Genomic DNA, 24962 nt, shown 5'->3' on the forward strand with positions numbered 1-24962 from the left:
TAGATTTTAAATTGAATTGAAAGGAGGGGTATTTTCGATATTTTAAGTAGTTTAATTTTATATTTTAAAAAGTAAAACAATACTATGTTTTTCATTAGCAATTGGTTGGGTAAAATTGATTTAAAATATTTTTTTAAAGCATTAAAATTAAAATACAACGGTAGAATAATAAATACTCATGCGCTAAAGTATGAACAATAATAATAAAAATAGAACGTAAAAGATATTTTTAATAAATTTATTAAAAGATTAATAATGTGTATAAATGATGTCTTTGATTGAAAAGAAAAATAGATTTCCACTAATTATAAGAGAAAAAAAAGAAGATAAATTGTCAAAATAATGCACATTATTCCAGCAATAGTGGTTGGCAAATTCAAATAGCAAGCAATAAAAAGGCTTCAAATATTTTTTTCCAGTTTAGAGCAGTCCAACTTGATCTTATATAGAATAGAAACCCACTTTACTATCATCGGTCCCCCTCCTGAAAGTAATATTGGCGGTGAGAATATAACTGCTTTGGTGTTTCTGCCGTGATACCAAACAGCATTAGCAGCGGATCTTCTGCACCCCCAGCTTGCACGAACTTCCCACATCAATGCTAAGCATAGGTAAGGCGTGGTTGGAATGATCGACGACTTTTTCGAGTCCGTTGGGCTTGCGAACCTCTCCTTACTCCTTAGTAGCCAGTGGATTAAATTAATCCCGGAGTCAAAGCGCTCATAGACCTTAATATAATACGTTAGCTAATCTTGGTGTCGCCACGTGGCAGTCGGGAGGAAGGGAGGGGGTTCTCAGTTCTCTAAGGCGTCGTCTACGAGTTGCAAAAAGAAAGTATAGAGTAGCGGCAGCGCAGTCGAATAAAGCGACCTCGATATCTCCTACTTATTCTCCGATAGAATATATTAAGTGAATAAATCCATGCTTCAGATAAACACCCATGATAGGCACGAACATCGAGACACCCCTATCCGAGTTAAAAGAAGCCGGTCCTTATTCCGCATAATTGCGGATAGCATACGTAGGAGCAGGAGTAGTAGGTTCATACTTTATGGCCAGGGCTAGGGCTAGGGCTAGCAGATATCGTATTCTAATAGCTTGAGGGTGGGGCCCGCCCCGTACCACTGGACCTCGTGGGGCCCGCCTGGCTCTGGTCCGTGGCCCAGACGGGAACAGTCACGTCGCTGTCGCCACCGCCATTTTGGTGCTCGGCTTCTCCTCCTCAAACCCCTCCCCCCCCTCCCTCTCTTCCCCCACTATACTTTCCCAGTAAGGCCAGAGTCCAACACCTACGCCTTCCCCCGTCCATCTCACTCCCCTCTTTCTCTCTCCTAAGCTTCTTCCCTTAGTTGGCCGAGTTGGGAATGTAGAGGAGCGCTTCCATCGCAGTGCTGTTTGCTCTCTTTCTCGCTAGTCTTCGCGGCACGAGATGGCGACGGTGGCCCGCTCCGTAGCCGCAATGGCCGTGCTTGTCTCGCTCTTTGGGCTCGTTTCCCCGCTCTCCGACGAAGGTTTTCTCGTCCTTCCCTTCCACACCTGGCTCGCCGTTTCCTTTCTTACGATAGTTTCTCCCAGACCTTTCCTAACACGGGGAAACGCATTTCATGGTGGTGCAGGGAGGGCGCTCGTGGCGCTCAAGGCGTCGTTTAGCAACGCCGCTAACGTGCTTCTTGACTGGGGACCCTCCGCCTCCGGCGGCGACCATTGCGCTTGGAGAGGCGTCCTCTGCGATAACCTCACCTACGCCGTCGTTTCCTTGTACAGCCACTTGCTCTTTTACCTTTTGTCCTTTTTTTTCGGAAAAATTATTTTCTAACGGGGTTTTCGGGCGAAAGGAACCTGTCTAATCTCAACCTCGGAGGGGAGATCTCGCCGGCCGTTGGAGATTTGAAGAGCCTGCAATCCATGTAGGGCTTCTTTTGTTCGCATTTAACCTCCTGCATTATTTTATCGTTGTTGTTGCTTTCCTGTTGTCTTACGAGAATGATTAGACTCGTGGGTTGAAGTGACTTGTTTATTGGTTTAGTTAAGCTTCACTTGCGATTCTTTTAATGTGTTGTTTATTGGTGGGATGCAGAGATTTGAAGGGAAATCGGCTCACAGGGCAGATCCCGGATGAGATTGGAGATTGTGTTTCTCTTAGATATTTGTAAACTTTTCTTTATTATTCTTTTGGGTCTTGTTTGTTTTTTAAGGATGCCCTTGCTTATCCTGATGTTTGATTTGATATATAATATTACAGGGATTTGTCTGGGAATGTGCTCTATGGGGATATACCCTTCTCTATATCCAAGCTGAAGCAGCTAGAGGAACTGTAAATAAGTTCACTTTTACAAATATTTTGTGATTTAGAGTGTACTTTTTGCTAAGTGGGTTTTGGGATGCAGGAATCTGAAGAACAACCAGCTCACTGGGCCCATTCCTTCAACATTATCTCAGATTCCCAACCTGAAGACCTTGTGAGATTTCCTTTCTTTTCTTCTCTAACCATTTTGGTGATATGGGTTTCCTTCGATTTGCCTTCTTTTCGTTTATAGTTATGTACTTGTTTCATATGATCCAGATAAACTTGGGATACATACATGCAGAGCAGATAATTTGGTTCTTAGTTTGCAATAGCTTCTTTGTAAGTTTTACGTAATGATTAGTTCTTCTAATGGACAGGGACTTAGCTCAAAACCAACTCTCCGGAGACATTCCACGGCTTATATTCTGGAATGAAGTGCTGCAGTACCTGTGAGCAGTTTCCCACTTTGGTTTTCATTCTTCTCATTTCGATATTATGCGAAACTGTTAGTTAGAAACCTTTTGAACTAGACTAACATTTATGTTTGTTTGTTTAGAGGGTTGCGTGGCAACTCGCTGACTGGAACTTTGTCGCCCGATATGTGCCAGCTGACTGGCCTTTGGTACTTGTGAGTTGTTCTTTCCCTTGTGGATCTCACGCATGTGTCTTGACTTGTTCTATTAACAATCTATATGTTCATGCAGTGATGTGCGGGGAAATAACCTCACAGGAACCATTCCAGATAGCATAGGGAACTGTACCAGTTTTGAAATTTTGTATGTTGTTTGATTTTGTGCTGTGAGTTCTTCTTTGAGATTGGTATTAAATATGTGCATCTTATTTTGTGGAATGTAGGGACATATCATACAATCAGATTGAGGGAGAAATTCCTTACAACATTGGTTTCCTGCAAGTAGCAACCTTGTATGTCTCCTGCCTTAAGAAAGCTTTTGGAGCTTGTTTATTATAAATGCTTATTATCTCCCATTGACATTTTTGTAGGTCACTTCAAGGAAATAGACTAATTGGAAAAATTCCAGAAGTTATTGGCCTCATGCAAGCTCTTGCAGTCTTGTAAGTATAACGTCTCAATACCATTGCAAAGTTGTTCTTCTACATCAGTAATGGGCACTGTGTTAATTGTTATCAATGACAAAAGGATAATTATGCTTATCTGTTGGTAGGAGCATATAGACCAAATTGTATATTAGAGGCTTTGTCAATTGACCTGGGTTATTACCTACTTGTCTCTTTTACATTCAATTACTCCATCCAGTTTTCTGGCATTGCTAATGATGCATATGTACATCTTAGGCAAAAATGTTGACTAATATTCATAGGTCCTCCAAAATGTTATGTTGCCGCTTAACAAAATCTCCTGTACTACTAAGAAAATGAAAGATACATCTTCCAAGAGACTTTGAGGAGACAAATTTCAACTGAGCATCAAGTCACCCCTGGTTTTTCTGTTTAGATAGCTCACCTGCTGAGAATTAACTATCAATATTTTGTTGGTTACATTACTGTGCACAATACTTTCTCACAATGGTCGAGATGATGCAGTTAAAAACTTGCATGACTTGCTATTCTGTGGGAGTTTAAATTATGAAATATCTTTTTCCTCGAGCATGTCAATAATAAATACCACTTGGGAAATAATGTGGCAGTTTGTCTGCTGTTGCTCATGCATGTCCTCACATACATAATATCTGTTACTCTTTTCAGGGATCTAAGCGAAAATGAATTAATTGGGCCAATTCCTCCAATACTTGGCAATCTTACGTATACTGGCAAGCTGTAAGTTGTCAAAAGGAATATTCTGCTTTATGCTGCAAATAATCTTTTTGTTTTATCTGGATTTTCTTCATGTGATGCCTACCAGGTACTTGCATGGTAACAAGCTAACTGGACCCATCCCTCCGGAGTTGGGGAACATGACAAAACTTAGCTATCTGTAAGGGCTTCATTTAGTTAACCGCATAGTATTTTCTCTCTAACATTTCATGATGTGAGTGACATTGACATTGTTTACAAGCAGGCAGCTTAATAACAACCAACTAGAAGGAACTATTCCAGCTGAGCTTGGCAAACTTGAAGATCTCTTTGAGTTGTAAGAATTTCTTATTAAGTTATTCAATATAATTTGAGACATTAAAATTCAAAATTAATATAAATTAATATACTAAGAGCGCATACACAGCACAAACACATCAATTTACATATATGTTGGACAAGGTTGCCTGACCAATTTAGTGTTCACAACTTAGGAATCTTGCCAACAACAAACTTGAGGGTCCTATTCCGACAAATTTGAGCTCCTGCACTGCATTAAATAAGTTGTAAGTTTGTTTTTATTTTCTTATGTTCAAGGGAAAAATATTGAATATTCGGTATGTTCTCAGCTTGTAATTTTGAATTTCAGTAATGTGCATGGTAATCAGTTGAGTGGTTCCATTCCTTTGGAGTTCCAGAAGTTGGAGAGCTTGACATATCTGTGAGTGATTATAAAGTAGTACATTTTTCTTCATTTGTTCAGTTGAATTTTTTTTAATATTATTGAAGAAGAGGATGTTCTCAAAATTCATCATAAGGAATAATGGTAACTGAATGCATTCTTCTACGAGATAGTTACAAGGAATATCATCATATCATTCTAGTCACTGCCATAGCATATATAAAGCATATATCTCTAAATAAGTGTGTATTGACAAACATTATTTGTATGTGGTCCTGTTTTGACTTTTGAAGATTGATTCTCTTGAATTTAGGAACCTGTCTTCCAACAGTTTCAAGGGTGAAATACCCCTCGAGTTAGGGCGCGTTGTCAATCTTGATACTCTGTAAGGAGTAGCCTCTAATGATAAGTTTTTTCTTTCTCTGAAATCCAGCAATGTTGTATATTAATCTCCCATTTTCTTTTGTCAAAGGGATCTCTCCGATAATGAGTTTTCTGGATCAGTTCCTGACTCTGTTGGCAATCTTGAGCACCTTCTTGTTCTGTAAGTTGGAGATTATGCTATGTTTCTTTTGTTTTGTTTTTTGTTGTTGTTGATTAATTGTGTCCATTGTTGCCCCCACTTTCTGAGTAGCAACATTTTAGTTTTTAATATATATTGCTTCATTCTTTTAATTCTCTATTCATGATAGCTTCCATTTTCACAGTAGCGACATTTTGGTAATTATTGTATTCCTCGTACTACCTGTAAATACAGGAATCTGAGTAGAAATGACCTGTCTGGACCTCTGCCTGCTGAATTTGGGAACTTAAGAAGTGTTCAAGTCATGTAAGCTTCTAGCTGCCATTTTTCTGAATGTTTGTTTTTTTGTTGCTTCACTCATTACATAGATTCACCTAAACATTTCAGTGATATGTCTTATAACGAGCTATCTGGCAAAATTCCTGAAGAACTTGGACAGCTTCAGAACATTGGTACTTTGTAAGTCCGAATTTCTTTCTTCTCCATTCTATGGCAAAGCTAGCTTTCTTCCAAATATTTTTACATACTGTGGGGTTACATGCAGGATACTAAACAACAACAACCTACTTGGAGAGATACCTATTCAGTTGACTAACTGCTTTAGCTTAACTTCCTTGTAAGTCTTGTCATTTTAGCACTGTTTAAGGATTAGCAGAGGATTTGATTGCATTATTGACCTTCTGATTTTAAGTTCAGGAACCTATCATACAATAACTTATCTGGACATATCCCGTTGTCTAAGAACTTTTCAAGATTTCCTCTGGAAAGGTATTGAAAATATTCCATTTTTATCTCTTTGGTCATTGTTGTTAGGACTGCCCTAATTCCTGCTTCTTGTCTAGCTTCTTGGGCAATCCAATGCTTTATGGCAACTGTTTAGGACCCTCTTGTGGACATTTTATTAATAGACCAAGAGGTATACTCAGAAGCTTACTGTTTAACATCTATTTTCTAATCATTGTTTAGTGCACTCCTATTATTGATACTAATTTGATATCTATGTTGCAGTCACCATATCTCGAGCTGCACTTGTCTGCATAATTTTAGGCTGTATCATGTTATTATCCATGACAGTAGTGGCAATATGTAGAGCCAATCAACCTAGACCCTCTGTTAAAGGATCAACCAAGGCTTTGCAAGGCATGTACTCATTGTAGCTCCATTAGTTTGTTTTTTTTTTTTAGTTCATTACTTTCTAATTTCTTTTTAATGATTTGTTTGCTTAGGTCCCCCAAAGCTGATAGTCCTCCAAATGGACATGGCAATTCATACATATGATGATATTATGAGGCTTACTGAAAACTTGAACGAGAAGTATATCATAGGCTATGGTGCGTCTAGCACAGTATATAAATGTGTGCTTAAGAGTGGCAAGGCCATTGCTATTAAGCGACTGTATAGTCAATATCCTCATAATATTCGTGAGTTTGAGACTGAACTAGAAACCATTGGCAGCATCAGGCACAGAAACCTTGTCAGTTTACATGGCTACTCGCTCTCTCCTCATGGAAATCTTCTCTTTTATGATTACATGGAAAATGGTTCCTTATGGGATCTTCTTCATGGTTTGGACATCGACCTTTAATCTCTTTTCTTCTCCATTTCCCCTTGAAACACCATTAATTATTGCAATCTATCTCAGGTCCATCGAAGAAAGTAAAGCTTGACTGGGACACACGTCTGAAGATTGCAGTTGGTGCTGCACAAGGGCTTGCATACCTTCACCATGATTGCAATCCTCGCATTGTTCATCGAGATGTTAAGTCCTCCAACATCCTACTTGATGAGAACTTTGAAGCGCATCTCTCTGATTTTGGCATAGCGAAATGTGTGTCTGCAGCCAAAACTCATGCATCTACCTATGTCCTGGGGACCATTGGCTACATTGATCCCGAATATGCTCGAACATCCAGGCTCAATGAGAAATCGGATGTTTATAGTTTTGGCATTGTTCTTTTGGAGCTCCTGACAGGAAAGAAAGCTGTAGACAATGAGTCTAATCTGCATCAATTGGTAATTATGTGACCTCATTCAGATTACGACATATTTGTTTGTCTTGCTATTAATGACAATGTCATCCTGTTATTATCTTATATAATTATTTATTATTTATTTCCTCATTCTCAGATACTCTCGAAAGCAGATGATAACACAGTGATGGAGGCAGTGGACTCAGAGGTCTCGGTCACCTGCATGGACATGGGTCACGTTAGGAAGGCATTCCAGCTTGCACTGCTGTGTACAAAGAGGTATCCTTCGGAGAGGCCCACGATGCATGAGATTGCAAGAGTGTTGGTCTCGTTGCTGCCAGCTCCAAATTTGAAGCCTTGTGTAATCACTCCAAAAGCGATAGATTACACCCGCTATCTTGCTACTGGTCCTGGTCTAAATCTTGCGGGGAATCACAGTGTAGACAGCTCCTCTGACGGCCAGTGGTTTGTAAAGTTTGGAGAATTTATTTCAAAGAACACAATGTGATGATGGCTGGAGATCAAGGATCACAAGTGAGACCACTTTTCTTGTTTGTTGGCATGATAGTAAAAGTCGGAAATACACATACATGTAGGATGACAGTAGAGTAGAAGTTGAACTTAATCTAGAGGGTGGTATTTGGTGACTGCAAAGAAAAAGGAAGGCAATCTATTCTCTCTAGATAACCCCCTCTCTCTCTACCATTGTGTTAGTCTTGTTGTAGTTGTGAGTTGTTATTGTGAATGGAAAATCTCGTGAGTGCATTGAAGTACTCCATTTATTAAAGTTCTTGTTGAGTATTGAAAGGTTAGCACGCTACTTCGTTTGTGGTCCAGATAAGTAGCTGTAGCTCTGCTGGATCTCATGCATACATTTAATTTGAAGCTTTTCTTTAGTAGATTTATTCTTTAATAGATCATGGGAGAGCTGGAATCCTTTGGTTGTCGTACTGTGCCCATTTTCCAGGCATGGGCATTTATTGACGCTTTTAACTTCAATGTGCTGTACTCGTTTTGGACAATTTCTTATGTGGTCAAAAAGGAGTACCTCTAAGTGAAACAAAGATATTTGCACTTTGCAGTTGCTCTTTCAAAACTTTATACTTATACCTGACAAAGCTATTAGAAGTCCAGTAGCATTTAATAATGAATTTTATATAAAGTAGGTAAAGCTAATAAGCTAAACCAAGGAAAAGGATTCACAACCTATCCAAATAGCTAGGAGATACACGTCCCCATCTGTACTGTAGTTCGACTATGGCCACAGCGTATCCTGGATAAGAGCAGCTTTAAGACAGCTTGTACTACTACTATTTAGAATCTAGATTCCACTTTTCGTTTGGAAGTTAAAAGAAAAAAAAAGAATATTTATATTTGAGCAACTGGTTGAAGTTGGTTATATAAATCCGTCTCCATTCAACTCTTCAAATATGGACACAATATACTGTAAGCAAAAGTTGTATGGCGAAATAAAAGTACTCTGTAGGGCAATTTTTCACTTTCTCCTTTCAATACTTCTATTGGTTTCCGTAGGAAATTTTACATGGTACCAATCAACAACAGAAAGAATCCTCTTGACAGGGATTCTGGATCTCACAAGATTTCCATTGAGCAGATAAATAATTTCATAGAATCACATATATAGCTGACAATGATCGAACCTGTTACAACTCACAAAATCGGTATTACAAAAGATGCTTCTTTGTATTCACTGTGGTTTTTTAAGTTTATGACAGAAGGGGTAAGAGTAAAAAGAGTAGAAGCTAAGAAGAAAACTGTACAAAACTGACCTTCAATTGTATCGAGCCATTAACAGATTAGCTGCAATGTAACTAATCATGGCTCTCAAATCCTATACGATAGCGGTAGCTGGAAAGCTACAATACACCAATTCCTTCATCTACAGAAAGCCAATGAACGAGCAAAGTTATGTGGCAGACCATTAGTGGCACGAACTTGCTGCTCAGAATCCAACAATCCAGGTATAGGATGCCCACAAGACGTATGGATGCCATATAAAAGGTGCTTTCCTTGTTATAAAACGGAGAAGGAAACTACACCAACTATACTTTGTACCATGCAAAAGGTACTTCGCTATGAAGGAAAATGACAAATCCTGTCAATTGTGACCAGGTCGGTTAGTCAGTAGCTCAAAACTGTTATAATATGACTTTAAAGCAGTTTAGTAGATTGATTATCCAGTGTAGTAAGTAGGAAGGCATTAGAGAAGATCCATGAAGTATAGCAGAGTTAATGTAGCAAAAGATGACCAACAATTTCACATTTAGTTATACATCTATATCAATGTAATAAGGGTAGGAGTTTATTTAAACAAACTAAAATAATGAAAAAACACATGGCATTACAAAACAATAAATAAGTCTTACCAATGCTTATGAGGTGCAGGACTGATTATATTCTCTTTGGCATCCTTTGCAACAAAAGTATAAAAACTTGTGAACAATTTAAAAATGCAGTATGCAAATGTATGTTTAAATTGAATTTCTCGTTGAAAGACAAAAATTGGGAAAAGGAAACCTTGGTAGCAACATGATTTGGTGGTGGAATATTTTTCTGAGCAGTAACAGGTTGTGAACTTAAAGAGAGCTGCAATAAAACAAGGAAAATTTAAGAAAATAAAGACAGATCTATGTGATGTAATATACGATAAAGACTATTCGGATATATTAGGGGTAGTTTTGATCAGGTACGAGTTACACAAATGACACAAATAACAAAAGCAACCTTATGCATATTCTGTTTGGAACTACCTCGTTGAGGAGCTCAGTTAATGGAGTCTGTTGGCACCTTTTACTTGTGGAAAATTTGAATTCCTATTAAAAATCAAAACAAGATAAAATTTCAGATTGGAAAAAGAAACATTGCTGTTCTTTAGACCATCTCATGGTAAGATTCTGCAAGACCTTAGGCACTGTTAACTCCCTCTTTGTACTTCGGAAGACACCAACTTCTCCTTTACTTGATAATATCTGTTCCAAAATACTTCATATTAGTATGCATTAATAACCATAAAGTAATCAATATCATAAAAGAATAGTTAACAAATCTGCCATCTTATAGACTCTATCTGTTTGATCTAACCATAAAAGCATCAAACATCTAGATACTCCGTTCTTTTATCGACTTACAAAGAAAATTTTGGAATTAAGATTGTGACAAAATCAACATGACATTGCAAATGAACTTATACAGGAACTACTAAACGACACAAGAATAAAACAATGTTAGCTCAAAAGTCAAATCATACAACTGCAATTACCTTCTTATCCAAGGGTCGAGCTTTGAATTTGGGTGGGCCTTTTCTGTATTCCTCCAGCTTTTTAGCATCACTGTGTGCATGAGGGAAAAGCTGAGAATCCATTTTAAGACCAAGAAAGTCATGAAATCTAGAAAATTATTGATGAATCCAACACAGAATAAACAGAAAAAATATATTGTTTGTCAATTTTGCTGCCACATACTACAATCAGAATAAAAATAAAGGAACTGAAATCAATCCCGCAGAGGAAGCCATTCCAAGATCAGCGACAGACATAAATCTATTCAGAATTTCTTTTTATCCTTTTATAAAATGCGGAGGCACCCAGGTAAACATTAATTGACCCTCAAGAAATGAATACTCACAACCATTTACTTACTTTTGCAGTTGTGAAGAGCCAAAAGCTCTATTCTCTGGCCTTCTGTTGTTACCTGCAACAGCACCTTGTGTAGCTGGAGTATAATGGTTCTCTGCCTGAAAATTTTACACAGTTAGCCTGCCTTATTGAGATTGAGAAGTACAAGTATGTAATCTTAAATTGATGGTCGGTCATGAGATAGGGGACTAGAAAATGCAGGAGTTATTGGAGACCTTTGCTGCTAATCCAGCTGAGTGTTGAATGGTCCTGCACTGAGTTTCTAAGCCCTATTAGGCATGAACAATTAGTCATCTAATCATCTTTTTGAAATTTGAAATTCTGCTGTATTGGATACAATGACACAGGACTTAGAATAGCACAAGCTGAAAACAATCACAAAAATGTTGCAGCACCTACCTTAAAGTTCATGACCCGTGGATTGCTCTTTTTTGGAAGGGGTAGAACAGGGGGCTCAAGGATCTGCACAGAAAACAAACTCTACCGTGAGCTACCTATTTTGTGAAACCTGCCAATAAACTCTTACATTCTTGCGAGTGCTTACTTTTCTGTTTAAAGGACGTGCTCTGAAAGTATAAGTGGTTGGTTTCTTCTCTTCCTGCAACTGTTTAGCAATGCTTGACCTGAAAAGGTGACAATATAAGGTAGGTAATTCAACATTCATGGATCAACTTAACTTTTATAGGTCATTAGCATTACATTCATCAAATTTACCTTAGTCTTCGAGTCCTTAACCTCTCTGCCCTCCGCATAGTCTCCAACTCGGGTTCTCTAGGTATTGTGAGCTTCAGTCTAGGCAGACCATTATGACAGTTACCATGCCCGATATTCTGAATGATCCATAAAAATCAAACAATCAAGTGGGATAGAGATTATCCAGAGTGACTAAACTACCATGAAATAAATGTACTACTTAAATTCCTATTGTAAATGAAAGGTCAAATAGTCAGTTTGACTTTGACAAGTTAATGACTAATCAATCAAAGACGACTGCAAAGACTTAAAGAAGCACATGTTGGCAATCTTCAAATGGCAAACAGTATAGGGAAAAGTAAAGCTACACTACTACAAGTAGATCAAGGTAAGGCATTATTTTAGCGTAATCTACATAAATTCACGTTAGATAATAAAAGTCAATACAAAACAGATGTATTAAAAGGAGATTACTCCTGTCTCCATCTCAGTTTATGAGGAATGAAGAAGAAAAGAAAAGGAGAATCACTAAAAGAATAACTGCGGAAATATCACAATTGAATTTGAAGCCCACTTTTCTGCTGTAAACTAACATTACCAATTTACCTTTTCCCGAACCTTGTGAATCAAATCAGAATGTTGTGAAACAGTAGCTACCTGCATTGAAAAAAGAAAATAGGCAGAAAAACCAATTTGACATGTACATAGAAAACCTTCAACTGATGAAGTCTTGTATACATGCAGAACAAAGAATCTGGTAGAATCAATAAAATTAGGGTCAAATAATGTAATAAATGATAGTAGCATATAAACAGGGGAAAAGGAAATAGGAACTTCCTTAGCAACCTGTGGCCATACCAATGCATTCAATACAAAATATGAGCAGTTGAAGAAAAGACAGCTATATCCTCTCAAAGTAAAATATAGTAAGAAGAACAGTGATTAGATTGGGTGAATTTTGACAGCACAAGTTATAAGAAACGCATCTGGTGAACGATGATAAGCAATAAAAGGAGCATGAAGACACATTTATAGGAAATATTGAAAGAGAAAAACTGGGCACAGACAGAAACTAAAAGGAATAAAATATGCCTGTTTAGTATTGATCACAGGGATGTAAACTTCCAAGGAACACAAACAAACAAGTTACTATATTCTTCAGTTAGTGATAAAACATTCAGATCACAAAATAAGCATTTGCTTTTGGCATGTAAATAATGATAACATTATTTTCTTATTTTATGCATTATCTTTGTATTAGAAAGTAGTGGAGAATACAATTTACATAGCCAAAATTTAGAGTGCCTCCCTGAACTTTTGTTTGTGTCACTTAACCTCCTTTAATAGTAAAACTATATGCAATTGCCTAACAAATGTTAAATTTGATATAAAAGGACCAAAAAACCCCTTTTGTTTTACTATAACTGATTAGAAAGAGATTATTTTTGTGAAAATCCTTGTCTTTGCTTTTTTTTCATCTCAATCATTTTCACTTTTACATTTTGGACATAGAAAATATTCTAGAAAGGTAATACAAGGGTGCAAAATGGTAAAAAATTTAACAACTTTAATAGAATACTGCCTTCACTGTTAATTTTTGACAAAAAAGTAATAGTTGCACATGGATTAGAACTATAAGGAGATTAATTAACATCATTGAGAGTTCAGGGAGGTACTTTGAAATTTGGCCTAACTATAAAGAGGTAAAATATATTCTCTAGAAAGGAACATACATTTTATAATCTTAAAACAGTGACAAATCAACAAAAATAACACAACAAAGCCTTTAATCCATTGATTTACGTTTGGCTATATGGATCCATTTCCTCAATTTATCCGTATTTAGTGCAAATGTTTTAAGTCCAATCATGCACTAGCATGCCATTCCTTACTAATTCCTCCTATGCTATTTTCATGTCTCTCTCCCTCCCAAGGGACTTCAAGTTGAATGAAATAAGTCCTTCAAACTAGATCACTATGTCAATGATCGGAATGTCCAAAAAAGTCCTACTAGATAATAGATATTCCTGTTATTTATTCCCTATGAGTGCTACCCCTAACTTAACATGATATCGTAATTGCCAATTCCACATTTTTCTAGTACCCCTGTATTACTAATTATCCACCCCAACATCCTCATTTTGATGATATTCAACATTTGTAGATGTTGTTTTCTGATTGCCCAATGTTGTAGTCTATAGTACACTATTGATCCTATGTTTTCTAAAATTAAGGAGGGCATGATGATCACCAAGAACACAGAGGAACTTATTCATTTTAGCTGTCCTGCTCCAGTTTTAAATTATTAAATTATAAACAAAGTTATCGAGATTCTAAAGCCTAGGTAGCATTTCTGAAATTAAAGTGAAACCTATGTCGTGGAGTTCCTGACCATGATAACTTGGTCCAGAATATCCTGTTTGACAATTTAACACTTGGAATTGTTGTCACAATGGAATGATAACATTTGATATTTACATACACCCAAAGCTAAGATCACATTACAAGTATACATACTAATAAAGGAGTAGATAGTGAAAAAAGTTTGCAGACTGACTGAAATTGCACATATATCAAGACTAGGTGATGAAATAGAAAGCTTAATCATGTTAAATGGAAATATCATCACAAATATGTCAAAAGCATTTGCATCTTTGAACAAAATGGAAGTTGTACAAAACCTTGCACAGATGACCTTTCTCTAGTCTTTGCCTCTTTGCAGCTTGAAGAGGATAATCAGTTGAATCTTCAGAGAGCATCCCACTTTTCACTGTTAATGGCTTACGGTTCCTAATAGGAAAGAAATATGACATAGCAGATTGTCAAGTTACAAAGATGAGAGCTAACAGCAAAGTGTAAGGTAATGGGAATATAATAAGGTAGTACATTTTGCAAGATATAAGCTTATAGTAACTAAAGGAGGCATAGGTAAAAGCTCTTGAACAACTATCATGAGCAAAACGATACTAATAAGATATAGTTACACATCAAGATATAATCACAAACAGTTTAATTATTAAAGCAGGCCATGTCTCATCAATCGGCATAAACAATAGGAAATGACATACCGGCTGGCAGACTTCAGCTCATCTCGCCGAATTTGCTTGGCCAATTGGCTCACAGTAGGTTTCATTAAAGTTGAGCCTTTAAAGAAGGGGCCGTTGGTAGTAGATTTACTATCAATTGCTGACACATCTTCCGGCATGGAAATACGTGACATCCATCCTACAAATTAAAAAGGGGAAGCAACATAAAAGATCTCGAGTTTGCTACTTTGCTAATGCATGATTCAAGCTCTGAAAAACTTATAGCACATTGAAATTGCTTGCAGCCTCACAAAAATTAAAGCATATAATCCAAAAGGAGTGCTAGAATATAAAAGATTAAATATCATTTTCTATCAGCTTAAACTTTTAGAGTAATTGGCGAGCTAACAAGAATGAGTATCTATAACCATGTGACTTGAAGCAACAAAGAAAAGACCATTTGGAATTTTCTTTTGAAAAGACATGCTTTGAAACATTTGAATTCTATAACAATGCCCATAAGACCTTGCAGTAGACTCTAAAAACATCCACTAATTATTTTGTTCAATGGAGCAGAATATAGAGCATTTATAACACCCAAGCCTTTAGCCACTCAATGCAACGTAGTTCAAGATCATAACCTACATAAAACATATTGGGCTGAAAGTGACAAATTATCTAGAAAACTCATAGGACTAAGCCAGCTTTAACCAATATGATTTGCTTCAGTTAGCTCAAGTATGACAGTCAACATGTAGCAAGTTGGCTATTTGAAAGAACACTGCCTTTATTAGATCCTAGAGGTTTGAGATAGATATATATTGCCCTAAAACAGTATATCTTAACTTCATAATTAATGAAATCATCTGCTAAACTTTAAAGTGATATTAAAAGATTTTTAGCTGTCTACTTTACAGAAAGACAAAAGGATGGTGGATTCAGTTAAAAGCCTTTCTTGGTGCATGGAAATGCTACAAATTTGCTTCCTCACCTTTTCTTCTTGCAACAATTCTTAATCATTTTAAAACCTGTGGAGACTTTTGATACTTTCTTGGCAAATAGTCCTAACCAGAGAACAATCAAATTTCAAGAGAAAGAAAATCTCACAGTCTAGCAAGGTTCAAAGTAATTAAACTAATTAATCACAAATAATAAAGAAGAGTTAGAAAGAAAAGTGTCTATCTAAGAATTTGAGGGCTACATGTACCTTCATTTTTAGTGTATGGTTGAGAGGTCTCAGGTCCAGCACAATCATTGTCATAAGCACTGGTAGAATAATCATATCCTGCAACATCTAGATCTGAAACATTTCTCAAATTTTCTAATTTGATGTCTTTTCCGCTGTAAATCTTTACTATCAGGGCTGTTAAAACAGGAAGTACCAGAAAGAAGGTGACATAGAATTAGTTGTCAAATATGCAAATTGGCAATCATTAAAAAATAAACAATACCAATCTGAATTTAAGTGTTCACTTAAAGAAGCATAGCATGAAGATATAAGATTATTAAATGTTAAACATGATAGCAGAATGTAACTATCTGTTAATTCACGAAGAAACAAGTAGTATCATTGATTGAAAATAATAATTTTATGGGATAATTATACTTAGCCCTATGAACTTTTTTATTATCCACAGAAAATCCCTGAACTAAAAAAAATCCACAAAGACCCCACAAGTAAGAAAAAAAATTACATGGATTTTCTGAACTTATAATTTTCCTAGGTTAGGAGGTTTATGTGGAAAAATAAATTAAAAGAGTGTATGTAGAAAATAATAATAGTTTAGAAGGCTAAGTTTAATTAACCCTAATTTTATTCACTATTCAACTATGCAGTGCTTTACACCATATTGAAAGTCTGCAATTATACCAAGTCAAAAAGTATTACACCAAACATATAGAGAGAGGTCAAATCTTGCATAATCAATAAATGAGTTGCTCAGATGGATAATGGTGAAAATCATTATATCTAAGTTCCTAAATGACAATTTCTCAAAATAGTTGATGCCTCTAGAGTTGTTTAGTTTTCAAATTCTTTTGCCTAGTTGTCATTCTATTTGCTTCATTCATGTCTTTCACCTATCTTGACTATCAAAATTCAATCAATCTGTTCCACAGGCCAAGTCCTCATATATCCATCTCATGACTCCGTATCATTTGAATCTAATTGTCACCATCTCATTTAGTTATCATAGTCCAAACTTCAAACACCTTCATATCTAACTTCCTTGTTATATTGCCCATCCATCTCAACAATATGCCATGCTCACTATGTCAGGCTGCCTCTGCTTTAGAATGGTATGAGACTTATGTATGTGCTGCACATTCACAAAGATGGCACTTGTTCAGAAAAGATTGACATTTTTTTTAATTTCTTCTACAGCAAGTCAGCAACAAAAATAAAAGGTCCATTTTTTCAAAATGTATTCGATATCCATTTCTAGCTTGGTACAGAGTTCTAGTTATTCAAGTGGTTTTTTTTACATGCACACATCATATATGATACACTTCAATTTGGCAATTTTGAAAAATGGGTGTTCTCTTTGCCTCTAACATTATCTTATACATGCAATCTTCTACTTGTCTATCTTCTTCTACACGCAATCAAACACAGCCTCTGATATTTAGAGGAACCATTCCATTACTTGATGATTCCTTAACTTTGTTGACTTGTCTCTCTTTGATTTGAGTAATGCCTGATGGATGCAAATATATAACAGGCTAAGTTGGTAGTTTACGGAATTTGTAGTCACTCAAGTCATCAAGTGATTCCTTTTCATGCATATAGTACATATGTACTTGGATTTGGCCATTGAAAAAAATGTATATTCTCTTTGCCTTTATCTATCTTTATCTTATACATGCAATTTCTACTTGTCTATCTTCTTCTACAAGCAATCAAATGCATCTCTGATATTTAAAGGAATCATTCCATCACTTGATGATTCCTTACCGTAGTAGACTTATTTATCCCTTTGATCTGATTAATGCCTAAAAGATATAAAAACATAATAGACCAATTAATAGTCCTTATGGACAAAACTCATCTAAAATTTCACGAGGACTAGAGCACGAAATATTGCAAGAGGATTATGGCTAAATTAAGAGGACACACTTCTCAATATTCTTCAGGGCATGATGATACTATGATAGTGTTATTGCTGCCATGGTAAATGCTATTAGCAAGAGGTAGATCTTTCAAGAACTATCAATAAGTTGACAAGCATATTGAAGTTCCAATATGGCAAAAGATACATTTCATCCATTCATGAAAAGTTAAAAACTTGCAATTGAAGGTAAGGAACTGATATTGGCTTAAATTGCCATCACCCATTCATCATACTAAGTCAACATAAATATTGTTGAACCTATAAGTTATCCAAGCCTTCTTCAAGTACAGTTAGCCAACCTTCAAAGTTCTAAATGTAGAGAAAACTAGTGGGAGAATAAAACCATATCTATTCTCGAAATCTCCATTTAAATATAATGTTACCAAAGAAAGCCTACTAGTTCTTGCCCTTAGAAGACAATGTAGGTGACTCCACTAATAACAAGATCCCAGTGTTCACCCAAACTACTTCTTGTCATCAAAAGGGAGTACCATTACTCCAGAAATCTCACATTATCGAAAGAAAAACTGCTCAAAAAAATGTGATCTTTAAAATCTACTAATTCGAAATATCATAAGATGAACGAATCAAGAACCGCGCCATTAAAAGGTCAAAGGCTAAATGAACAAATGCAACAAAACCTAATCAAAACTCATCAAGAAGAAGCAACGAATCCAAAGATATAAAACCCGCGGCGAGGAGCCAAGAAACAGCGCAAAACTGGACGAAATGTAGGGTTTTGGTGTGGCGCGTACGATAAGGAGGGTAGCTCCCGGCGGTTGCAAACCAGAGCTCGGCCTCCCTCGCCTCCGACTGCGTCTCGGGCCGGCCGAAGTCGAAGTACCGAGCGGCGTCGAACTCGTAGTCGAGATCGATCTCGAACCCAAAGGAAACCACTTGGAAGGATTCGCCCATCTCTTCGTCGTCCATGGCCTCGAAAAGAAAGTAACGAAGGAGAAAAGCCGGTAAGGCTACTGTCGACGCCGGAGAGTGCTCCGATCCTTCGAGTCCGAAACCTTAGGGTATTTGTATATATGTATATATGGCCGGAGAGATGAAATGGGAAAACGACGTCGCCGGAGAGAAGCGTGACAAGCAACGGGGCAGAAGGAGGGGGGTTAGATGAAAGGGGCGGAGGAAATTTGAATGCGGGGTCGGGAGGGATGGAGTTGAAATGACAGATATGCCCTTCTCGGGACTATTAAATGCTTGACGGGTCCCGCATAATCTATCTTTTTTGAATGCGTCCTCCTCGGGAATAATAAATGAGCACGGGCTTACGGAGTTACGGCATCGATTCGAGTGGAGCGAGAAGGTATTCGAAGAGGAAGCCAGGGGTAGAATGGGAAACTAGAAGATTGGGGTTAAAATCTCTTCGAGTTCTTCGCGATTCGCGGATGCGTTTCGATAGGAGGGGCGCGTTTTGGGGCCGAGGACGCCGTGCCGGCCTTTTACACCTGGGAACGCGTTTCCCGGAGTAGTTACCACGTCAACCAGTGGTCCCCGTTTCCCTCATATATTTATTTTTGTCTCAGCACGTTTCACGTTCAAGGATGGCGATGTGAAATGACTAGGATGCCATTGTGAGAAGGTTCCCTGTCAACAAATTCCAAAATTACATAATAACGTTAATCTAAAATATAAATATTATTCATCAAAATTATAGCCATTTAATATTTATCTCATCAACCTACTTAATATTACATCAAAAAAAATTAACCTTATTCTTAAATTAATAAATATTTATTTTAGAATTAATTTTATTTTTAAAATAAATGAGGCCTAAAAAATTCACACATAAAAATGTAATATGTCTTATGGTATATCTTACTCATAGGCAAATTTACGATCACAATCATATAAGATATTACAGTCGAATAAACTAGAGAGATATTATGTTGTAATTAGATAAACTAGAAACTAATGTGTCTAAATTTGACCGTTTAAGTGTTTCAAAACACATACCTTATTAAAATACAATCAATATATAATATTTAGAGTTTCTATTTTAGGGATATTTAGTAACTAAAAAGTAGGGAAAGAAATTACTCACTTTTAGAACTTTTCTACTTTTAATATTTAAATATAAAAAATTAATTAAAGAATTACTTTCTTACCTATCAAAAATTCCGCTTTCTTTTTTCAAATTTATTTTTTAATAAAAAAATAACTATTTCTTTGAACTCTACTTTCTAATAACCAAACACAATAAATAAAAAGATTATCACGCAAGTTTAATCCAACGTCAAGAAGAGCGAAATATATATATATATATATATATATATATATATATATATATATATATATAAATTTACATACACTCAGGGCCCTCATTTAATAACTCAAGTTTTTTAGTTTGAATTGGTTTTCACTGTTTGTGTGGTTGGCCTACCATATGTATTGGACCATCATGACCTTTAATTATACAAAGAAATTGAGGACGTTATACTATAAAGTATGTCTAACTTTTTATTTTCCCCCTTCATAGATCGATCTTTAAGCAAGCATATGATAAAGTAATAGGGGCATAACTTGGACCCACGTAGGCACCGTCCACAACTGTATGATATGATGCAAAGTATTCCTATAGTATCTTCACCTCTGACATGTTAGCCTTTGACTTTGGATCAAGTAGCAATTGGAAGTTGGAACAGCACTTTTCTTTGAGAATATTAATATAATTATCACTTAATAATACTTTTTGGGTCAAACTCAATTGCTCATGAATGAGAGTGCTACGCGTGAATTAAGTCTTTTTATTCACAAGTTTAGCCATAATGTACATTTTATTTTGGTCTATTGGATCGTCCTCGGGATCAGAGCCAGAAATTTTGATTACCAAAACAAAAAATCTAGATTATGATTTGAACATACTGTGTAGTCTATGTCCATGCTTTACTTTTTCAGCACTAAAATATATTCCTTTGCAAAGAAAAGAACATTTGGAAATAAAATTACTGCTAATTTATAAATAATCATTAATAGAATTTAGAGGGAGATAGGTAGAGAGAGAGGTAAGGATATTTTAGTAATTTAGTTAATATTAATTAGTAAAAATAATGTTACGGTGTTAAATAAAATAAAAAAAATGAGGAGTTGGGTTAAAAATTTATCAAAAATAAAGTATAAATTATAAAATAGATAAAATATAGGGTGTTAATAATTTTTATAGAAATTTAAAAAAAAAATTCTAAGCTTATGGAGTTAGGACCTCCTCTTGGCTATACATGGCTTCACCTGTGCTTTTATCCTACTTTTCTAAGACTCTTTTTTGTGGCTAGGATTACTTATTTTAGTAGAGTAATTTTCTGAGTACTTAGTGGAGATTTTTTGATAGCTCTTTTGGAAGGAGCATTAAAAAGAAAAAAGAAAAAAAAATCTAGCTTTAATCAGAACTCAAATTAGCCTACAAATCTCTTTTTTGGGGATTTAAGCTGCTATGATTGGGTTCTTTCCTTCCCTTTAATAACTTTAGCTGGCCTCACTTCTTTGAAAGAAAAGGTTAATTAGTATGTCAATTTAGTAAACAGATTCAATAGCGGATTAATATCAAATTATCATTATATTTTTTTCCAAATAATTATTAGAGATAATTATATTGATCTTTTAAATTATTTGTCATTTCTATTTTTCCAGACATTTTGGAAAACCTTTAAAATGCCTCTTCTTTTATTTATCCATTAAAAAATAACTTACGAGGTTCACATGATAAATTTAGACTTTATATGGATAATTTTTAACCTTATTTTAGAAGGAAGAGAGAGAGAAATTTTGATAGTAAATTGATCATTTGACATTTTTCATCTAACAATTGCATCTTTTCATAATTTAGAGGGTTAATGTGTATAAAGATCAATAGAAGTTTCAATGTAGTTATCCTTAATTATTATTCTATTGATCTAATCTAAATAATTAAAACTTAATTTATTGAGATAAAGAGAATGCCATATTTCCCTTGTAAAATTGTTAGAAACCCTCCTTTTAAAAAAAAATTTATTAATTTAGGCCGTCATTTTAAACTCGTAATGCCATTAGCTACTTCACCAAAAAAATAAATAAATAAATAAAATCAACCTAAATCGAAATTGTGGATCTCATATATACAGTGCGAACTAGCAAAGCATGTTGGTTCACCTTAAAAAAGAATCAAAATGTAGGGAAAAATTAAAAAAAACTAAGAACAATTATAAGTAACACTCGTAATTTTTCTAAATAATTTATCAAAAACTGACCACAATATCGTACCAATGCACATCAAAATTATATCAATTATGTACTTCCTAATACTGCCACAGTTTTTAATTTTGTGTTTCGAAAGAAGACCTTAAAACTCATATTTGTTATTCCTATTTCACCTATATTTCTAATGTGAACGAGGCCTTAACATAAGGGGACCGTGAGGCCAGACCCACAAACCCAGTTTATGCCCCAAATATAATTATACTAGATCCAAACCTAATTTAAAAAAAAATAATAATAATTGGATTGAAGACAAATAAGATGTTAAACAATTCATTGTGGTGTATCCCATGATGAGCGACCGACCGAGGAGGATAAAAAAGAGAGCAACTCCAAGTTGCAAATGTTCCAAGTAGTATTATATAATAGTCTATTGCAGCTGCAAGTGATGAACTAGGAATAGTGCGTGGGATATTGACGACAAAACCGTACTACTGCGTTGGAGATAAAAAAAGGTCTGAAGCAATGTGTCGGCATCAACGGAAACAAGCCATACTTTTGTCTTCCAAGTTAATGACATTTGAATTCCAAAACAATCATTAATTAAATGACCATTGTCTAGTTGTGTATGTGGGTATGTAAACGATTTAAATTCCAGGATAAAGGCTTCCAGAGTAACATCACTTCCTATTATTAATGGTTACTATTAAGCGATTGCAAGTTGGAGCCGTACCAAAATTACAAATTTACAATCATAACTGTGTGTATTATGTGGAGAAAAAGAAGAAGGAGAGAGAGAGAGAGAGAGAGAGAGGGAGATGTGTTTGTATCGTTTGTCCACTTTCAAGGGAAACAATCTCTTTCTTGTACTCTTAATTTTTTACTTTCAGAGGCCCAAAATTTTCAAGCTCTATTATTATTTTGCTGACATATCTCACTGAACTTAGTTCCAGTTGCTGCTATTTGATACATGGCAATCAACACACCAAAGGGGTTATATTTCTTAAGTTTTTTTTTTACCACATTAGCCTTCTCTCAGACTTTATTTATCGAAATATACCGAACTCCAAATTTAATACTAAAATGAGTCTCTTTTACTATAGATGTTACTTTTAGATGAAAACACCAAAAATTAATTTTAGAAATGCTGGTACAGCATCTTACTTTTCGAAAAAATATTAATCTTATTTCTTAGAGAGTACTGAATAGTTTAACATATTATCGACAAAAAAAATAGACAAAACGATTTTTTTTTCTACAAAAAATTTATAGCATTTTATTCTCAGCATTGTTTGCTACGAGAAACAACTATGACATTCTAACTTATATATAAATATTTTCTATATCTTAATTAGATTGCAAATGAGAAAGATATAAGTAAAAATATAATGAAAAAACTTTAGAGTATCATAACTTTATGATCAGTTATTTGTTTTGGTCATAAAATATATCTTCATATGACCAAAACAAATAACCAATTATGATACTCTAAAGTTTTTTCATTATATTTTTACTTATATCTTTCTCATTTGCGATCCAATTAAGTTTCAGTCAAAACTTTTACCTTAGTTTTTTTATTGATCTTTGTAAAAACATATCATATGTCCAAAATAGATTATTGGTTAAAAAGTTATGACCTTCGTAGTCTTAATAAGATGCTAAATAATTTAATATTTTTTGAAAATAAGGCGCTGAGCAGTTTAACATTTTTACCCATAATAAGCTATCAGTTCATGTTTTATGTGAAAAAAATAGAATCATATTTCCCTAATAAAGCACTAAAATTTTTAATATTTTTTCTTTTAATAAAAATATCTATAAGATTAACATTTTACCTTGAAGACAAGATGTTGGACTCATCTAAAAGCAAAATGCTAAATTTATTAGTATTTTATTAATAGCTATAGTAAACAAACATTTTAATATTAAGTTTTAGGTGTAATTTATTTTAAGGGTTAATTACGTCAACACCTCCTGAATTACACCCAATTTTCACGGAGACCCCCTAAACTTTTTTACCTTCAACCCATTAATTAAATTAGAATAAAAAATATTCTAATAAAAAATTAATTTTTCTTATTATTATATTCAATCTTCTTTTTTCCTCCACTCCTCACCGTCACTCCCTTATTCTCTCCATCCCGCCTTCCCTCCCTTCACGAGCTGCCGCGCCTCGTGGGAACGGGAGGCCACCGTGAGCTCGTTGCCGCAAATCTCTTGAAAGTGCTTTTGCTTTCCTTTTTACTAAGCCTTCTTGCTCTGCTAGAAACTCTCCTCTATCATCAAGTCTCGTAATCAATTGGATTTTTTTTTTACTTGATCAATCTCTAAGAAGAAGGCAGAGGTAAACTCCCTAACTCGATCAATGGGTGCTCATTGATCTTCTTGAAACTCCCCAACAGCCACGACTGTCGATAGGGGGAGCCTCGAGCATCCTGTATATGACATTAAGGAGAGCAGCAACATGAGATGAGAGTCGAACTCGTCTCGCTTGGGTCACTGAGAATAACCCATCAGGACATCGATGAGATTCCAAACGAAGTGTGTGCGAGCAGCTGTGTAAGTGGAGCAAACAAATTGGAGCTGGAAACTAGCTCATAGGCAAGAAAGGGGGAGGGATGCTCTTGCGTGGAGACAATTTTTTAGCAAATGCAGGAAGAAGTGAACGACTTGTTGATCAGTCAGACATGATTAATCGACTCAACGTCCTCCTTTTCGCCGCGTGGGAATGGAGAGGCCACGCCGCGTGGGACGGAGAGGCCACGCCGCGTGGGACGGAGAGGCCACGCCGCGTGGGACGGAGAGGCTGCAGCTAACTCGCTGCCGCGCCGTGGGACGAGAGGCTGTAGGAGAGAGAAGAGAGTAGGTGAGAGAATTAATATTTAAATTTTTTTAATTAATAATATTGTGATATATTAATTAGGGGTATAGTTGGTCATTACGTGTTTTTTGTCACCGTCGTTACCTGTTTCACTTTGCTCTAAAGTTTAGGGGTGACATTGTATTTTAAAAAAATTTAAGAGGTCTCTGTAAAAATTGGATATAATTCAAGGAGTGTCAACG

At 35.6% G+C, this 24962-nt stretch overlaps 2 protein-coding genes across 10 annotated transcripts; one reads left to right on the top strand and one right to left on the bottom strand.

The window, feature by feature from the left end:
- The first annotated feature begins 1255 nt into the window (after positions 1-1255).
- LOC140789677 (uncharacterized) lies at positions 1256-8036 on the top strand. The gene is made up of 27 exons (XM_073139465.1): positions 1256-1511; positions 1617-1758; positions 1836-1907; positions 2078-2149; positions 2243-2314; positions 2388-2459; positions 2665-2736; positions 2844-2915; positions 2992-3063; positions 3143-3211; positions 3290-3361; positions 4013-4084; positions 4170-4241; positions 4326-4397; positions 4555-4626; positions 4710-4781; positions 5056-5127; positions 5215-5286; positions 5500-5571; positions 5653-5724; positions 5810-5881; positions 5962-6033; positions 6108-6181; positions 6274-6405; positions 6492-6830; positions 6908-7278; positions 7393-8036. The coding sequence occupies exons 1-27, from the start codon at positions 1430-1432 to the stop codon at positions 7741-7743; spliced, it is 2928 nt and encodes a 975-aa protein (XP_072995566.1). The 5' UTR covers positions 1256-1429; the 3' UTR covers positions 7744-8036.
- An 806-nt stretch (positions 8037-8842) lies between these two features.
- LOC140788170 (protein TPX2-like) lies at positions 8843-18810 on the bottom strand. Of its 9 annotated transcripts, XR_012108975.1 has the most exons (17): positions 18476-18810; positions 15818-15973; positions 14653-14809; positions 14266-14374; positions 12191-12241; positions 11606-11721; positions 11436-11514; positions 11291-11353; positions 11107-11160; positions 10895-10989; positions 10516-10585; positions 10160-10225; positions 10007-10069; positions 9774-9842; positions 9623-9666; positions 9026-9351; positions 8843-8896 (listed from the first exon to the last, which is right to left on the bottom strand). XR_012108975.1 is itself a non-coding variant. In XM_073137319.1 (16 exons), exons 1-16 carry the CDS (start codon positions 18648-18650, stop codon positions 9330-9332), a joined length of 1374 nt encoding a protein of 457 aa, XP_072993420.1. In that variant the 5' UTR covers positions 18651-18798; the 3' UTR covers positions 8843-9329. The 9 variants fall into 9 exon arrangements, 7 of the variants coding, with proteins under 7 accessions (XP_072993420.1, XP_072993418.1, XP_072993421.1 ...); XR_012108976.1 differs by having other exon boundaries at positions 8843-9351; positions 10516-10605; positions 18476-18798; XM_073137319.1 differs by having other exon boundaries at positions 8843-9351; positions 11107-11145; positions 18476-18798.
- Positions 18811-24962: the final 6152 nt, after the last annotated feature.

This window comes from Typha latifolia, chromosome 5, assembly GCF_019914945.1.
Source record: "Typha latifolia isolate L0001 chromosome 5, TyphaL0001v2, whole genome shotgun sequence".
Taxonomy (NCBI): domain Eukaryota; kingdom Viridiplantae; phylum Streptophyta; class Magnoliopsida; order Poales; family Typhaceae; genus Typha; species Typha latifolia.

Excerpts from the sequence above, each read along its gene's own strand:
- LOC140789677 (XM_073139465.1), top strand. The coding sequence starts at position 1,430 with ATGGCGACGGTGGCCCGCTCCGTAGCCGCAATGGCCGTGCTTGTCTCG. Across the intron at positions 2,737-2,843 it reads AATGAAGTGCTGCAGTACCT|AGGGTTGCGTGGCAACTCGC; the intron begins GTGAGCAGTTTC and ends TTGTTTGTTTAG. Across the intron at positions 3,212-3,289 it reads TTCCTGCAAGTAGCAACCTT|GTCACTTCAAGGAAATAGAC; the intron begins GTATGTCTCCTG and ends ACATTTTTGTAG.
- LOC140788170 (XM_073137313.1), bottom strand. The coding sequence starts at position 18,650 with ATGGACGACGAAGAGATGGGCGAATCCTTCCAAGTGGTTTCCTTTGGG. Across the intron at positions 11,354-11,435 it reads CACGTCCTTTAAACAGAAAA|ATCCTTGAGCCCCCTGTTCT; the intron begins GTAAGCACTCGC and ends TTTTCTGTGCAG. Across the intron at positions 10,586-10,894 it reads GGCTCTTCACAACTGCAAAA|TGATGCTAAAAAGCTGGAGG; the intron begins GTAAGTAAATGG and ends TCATGCACACAG.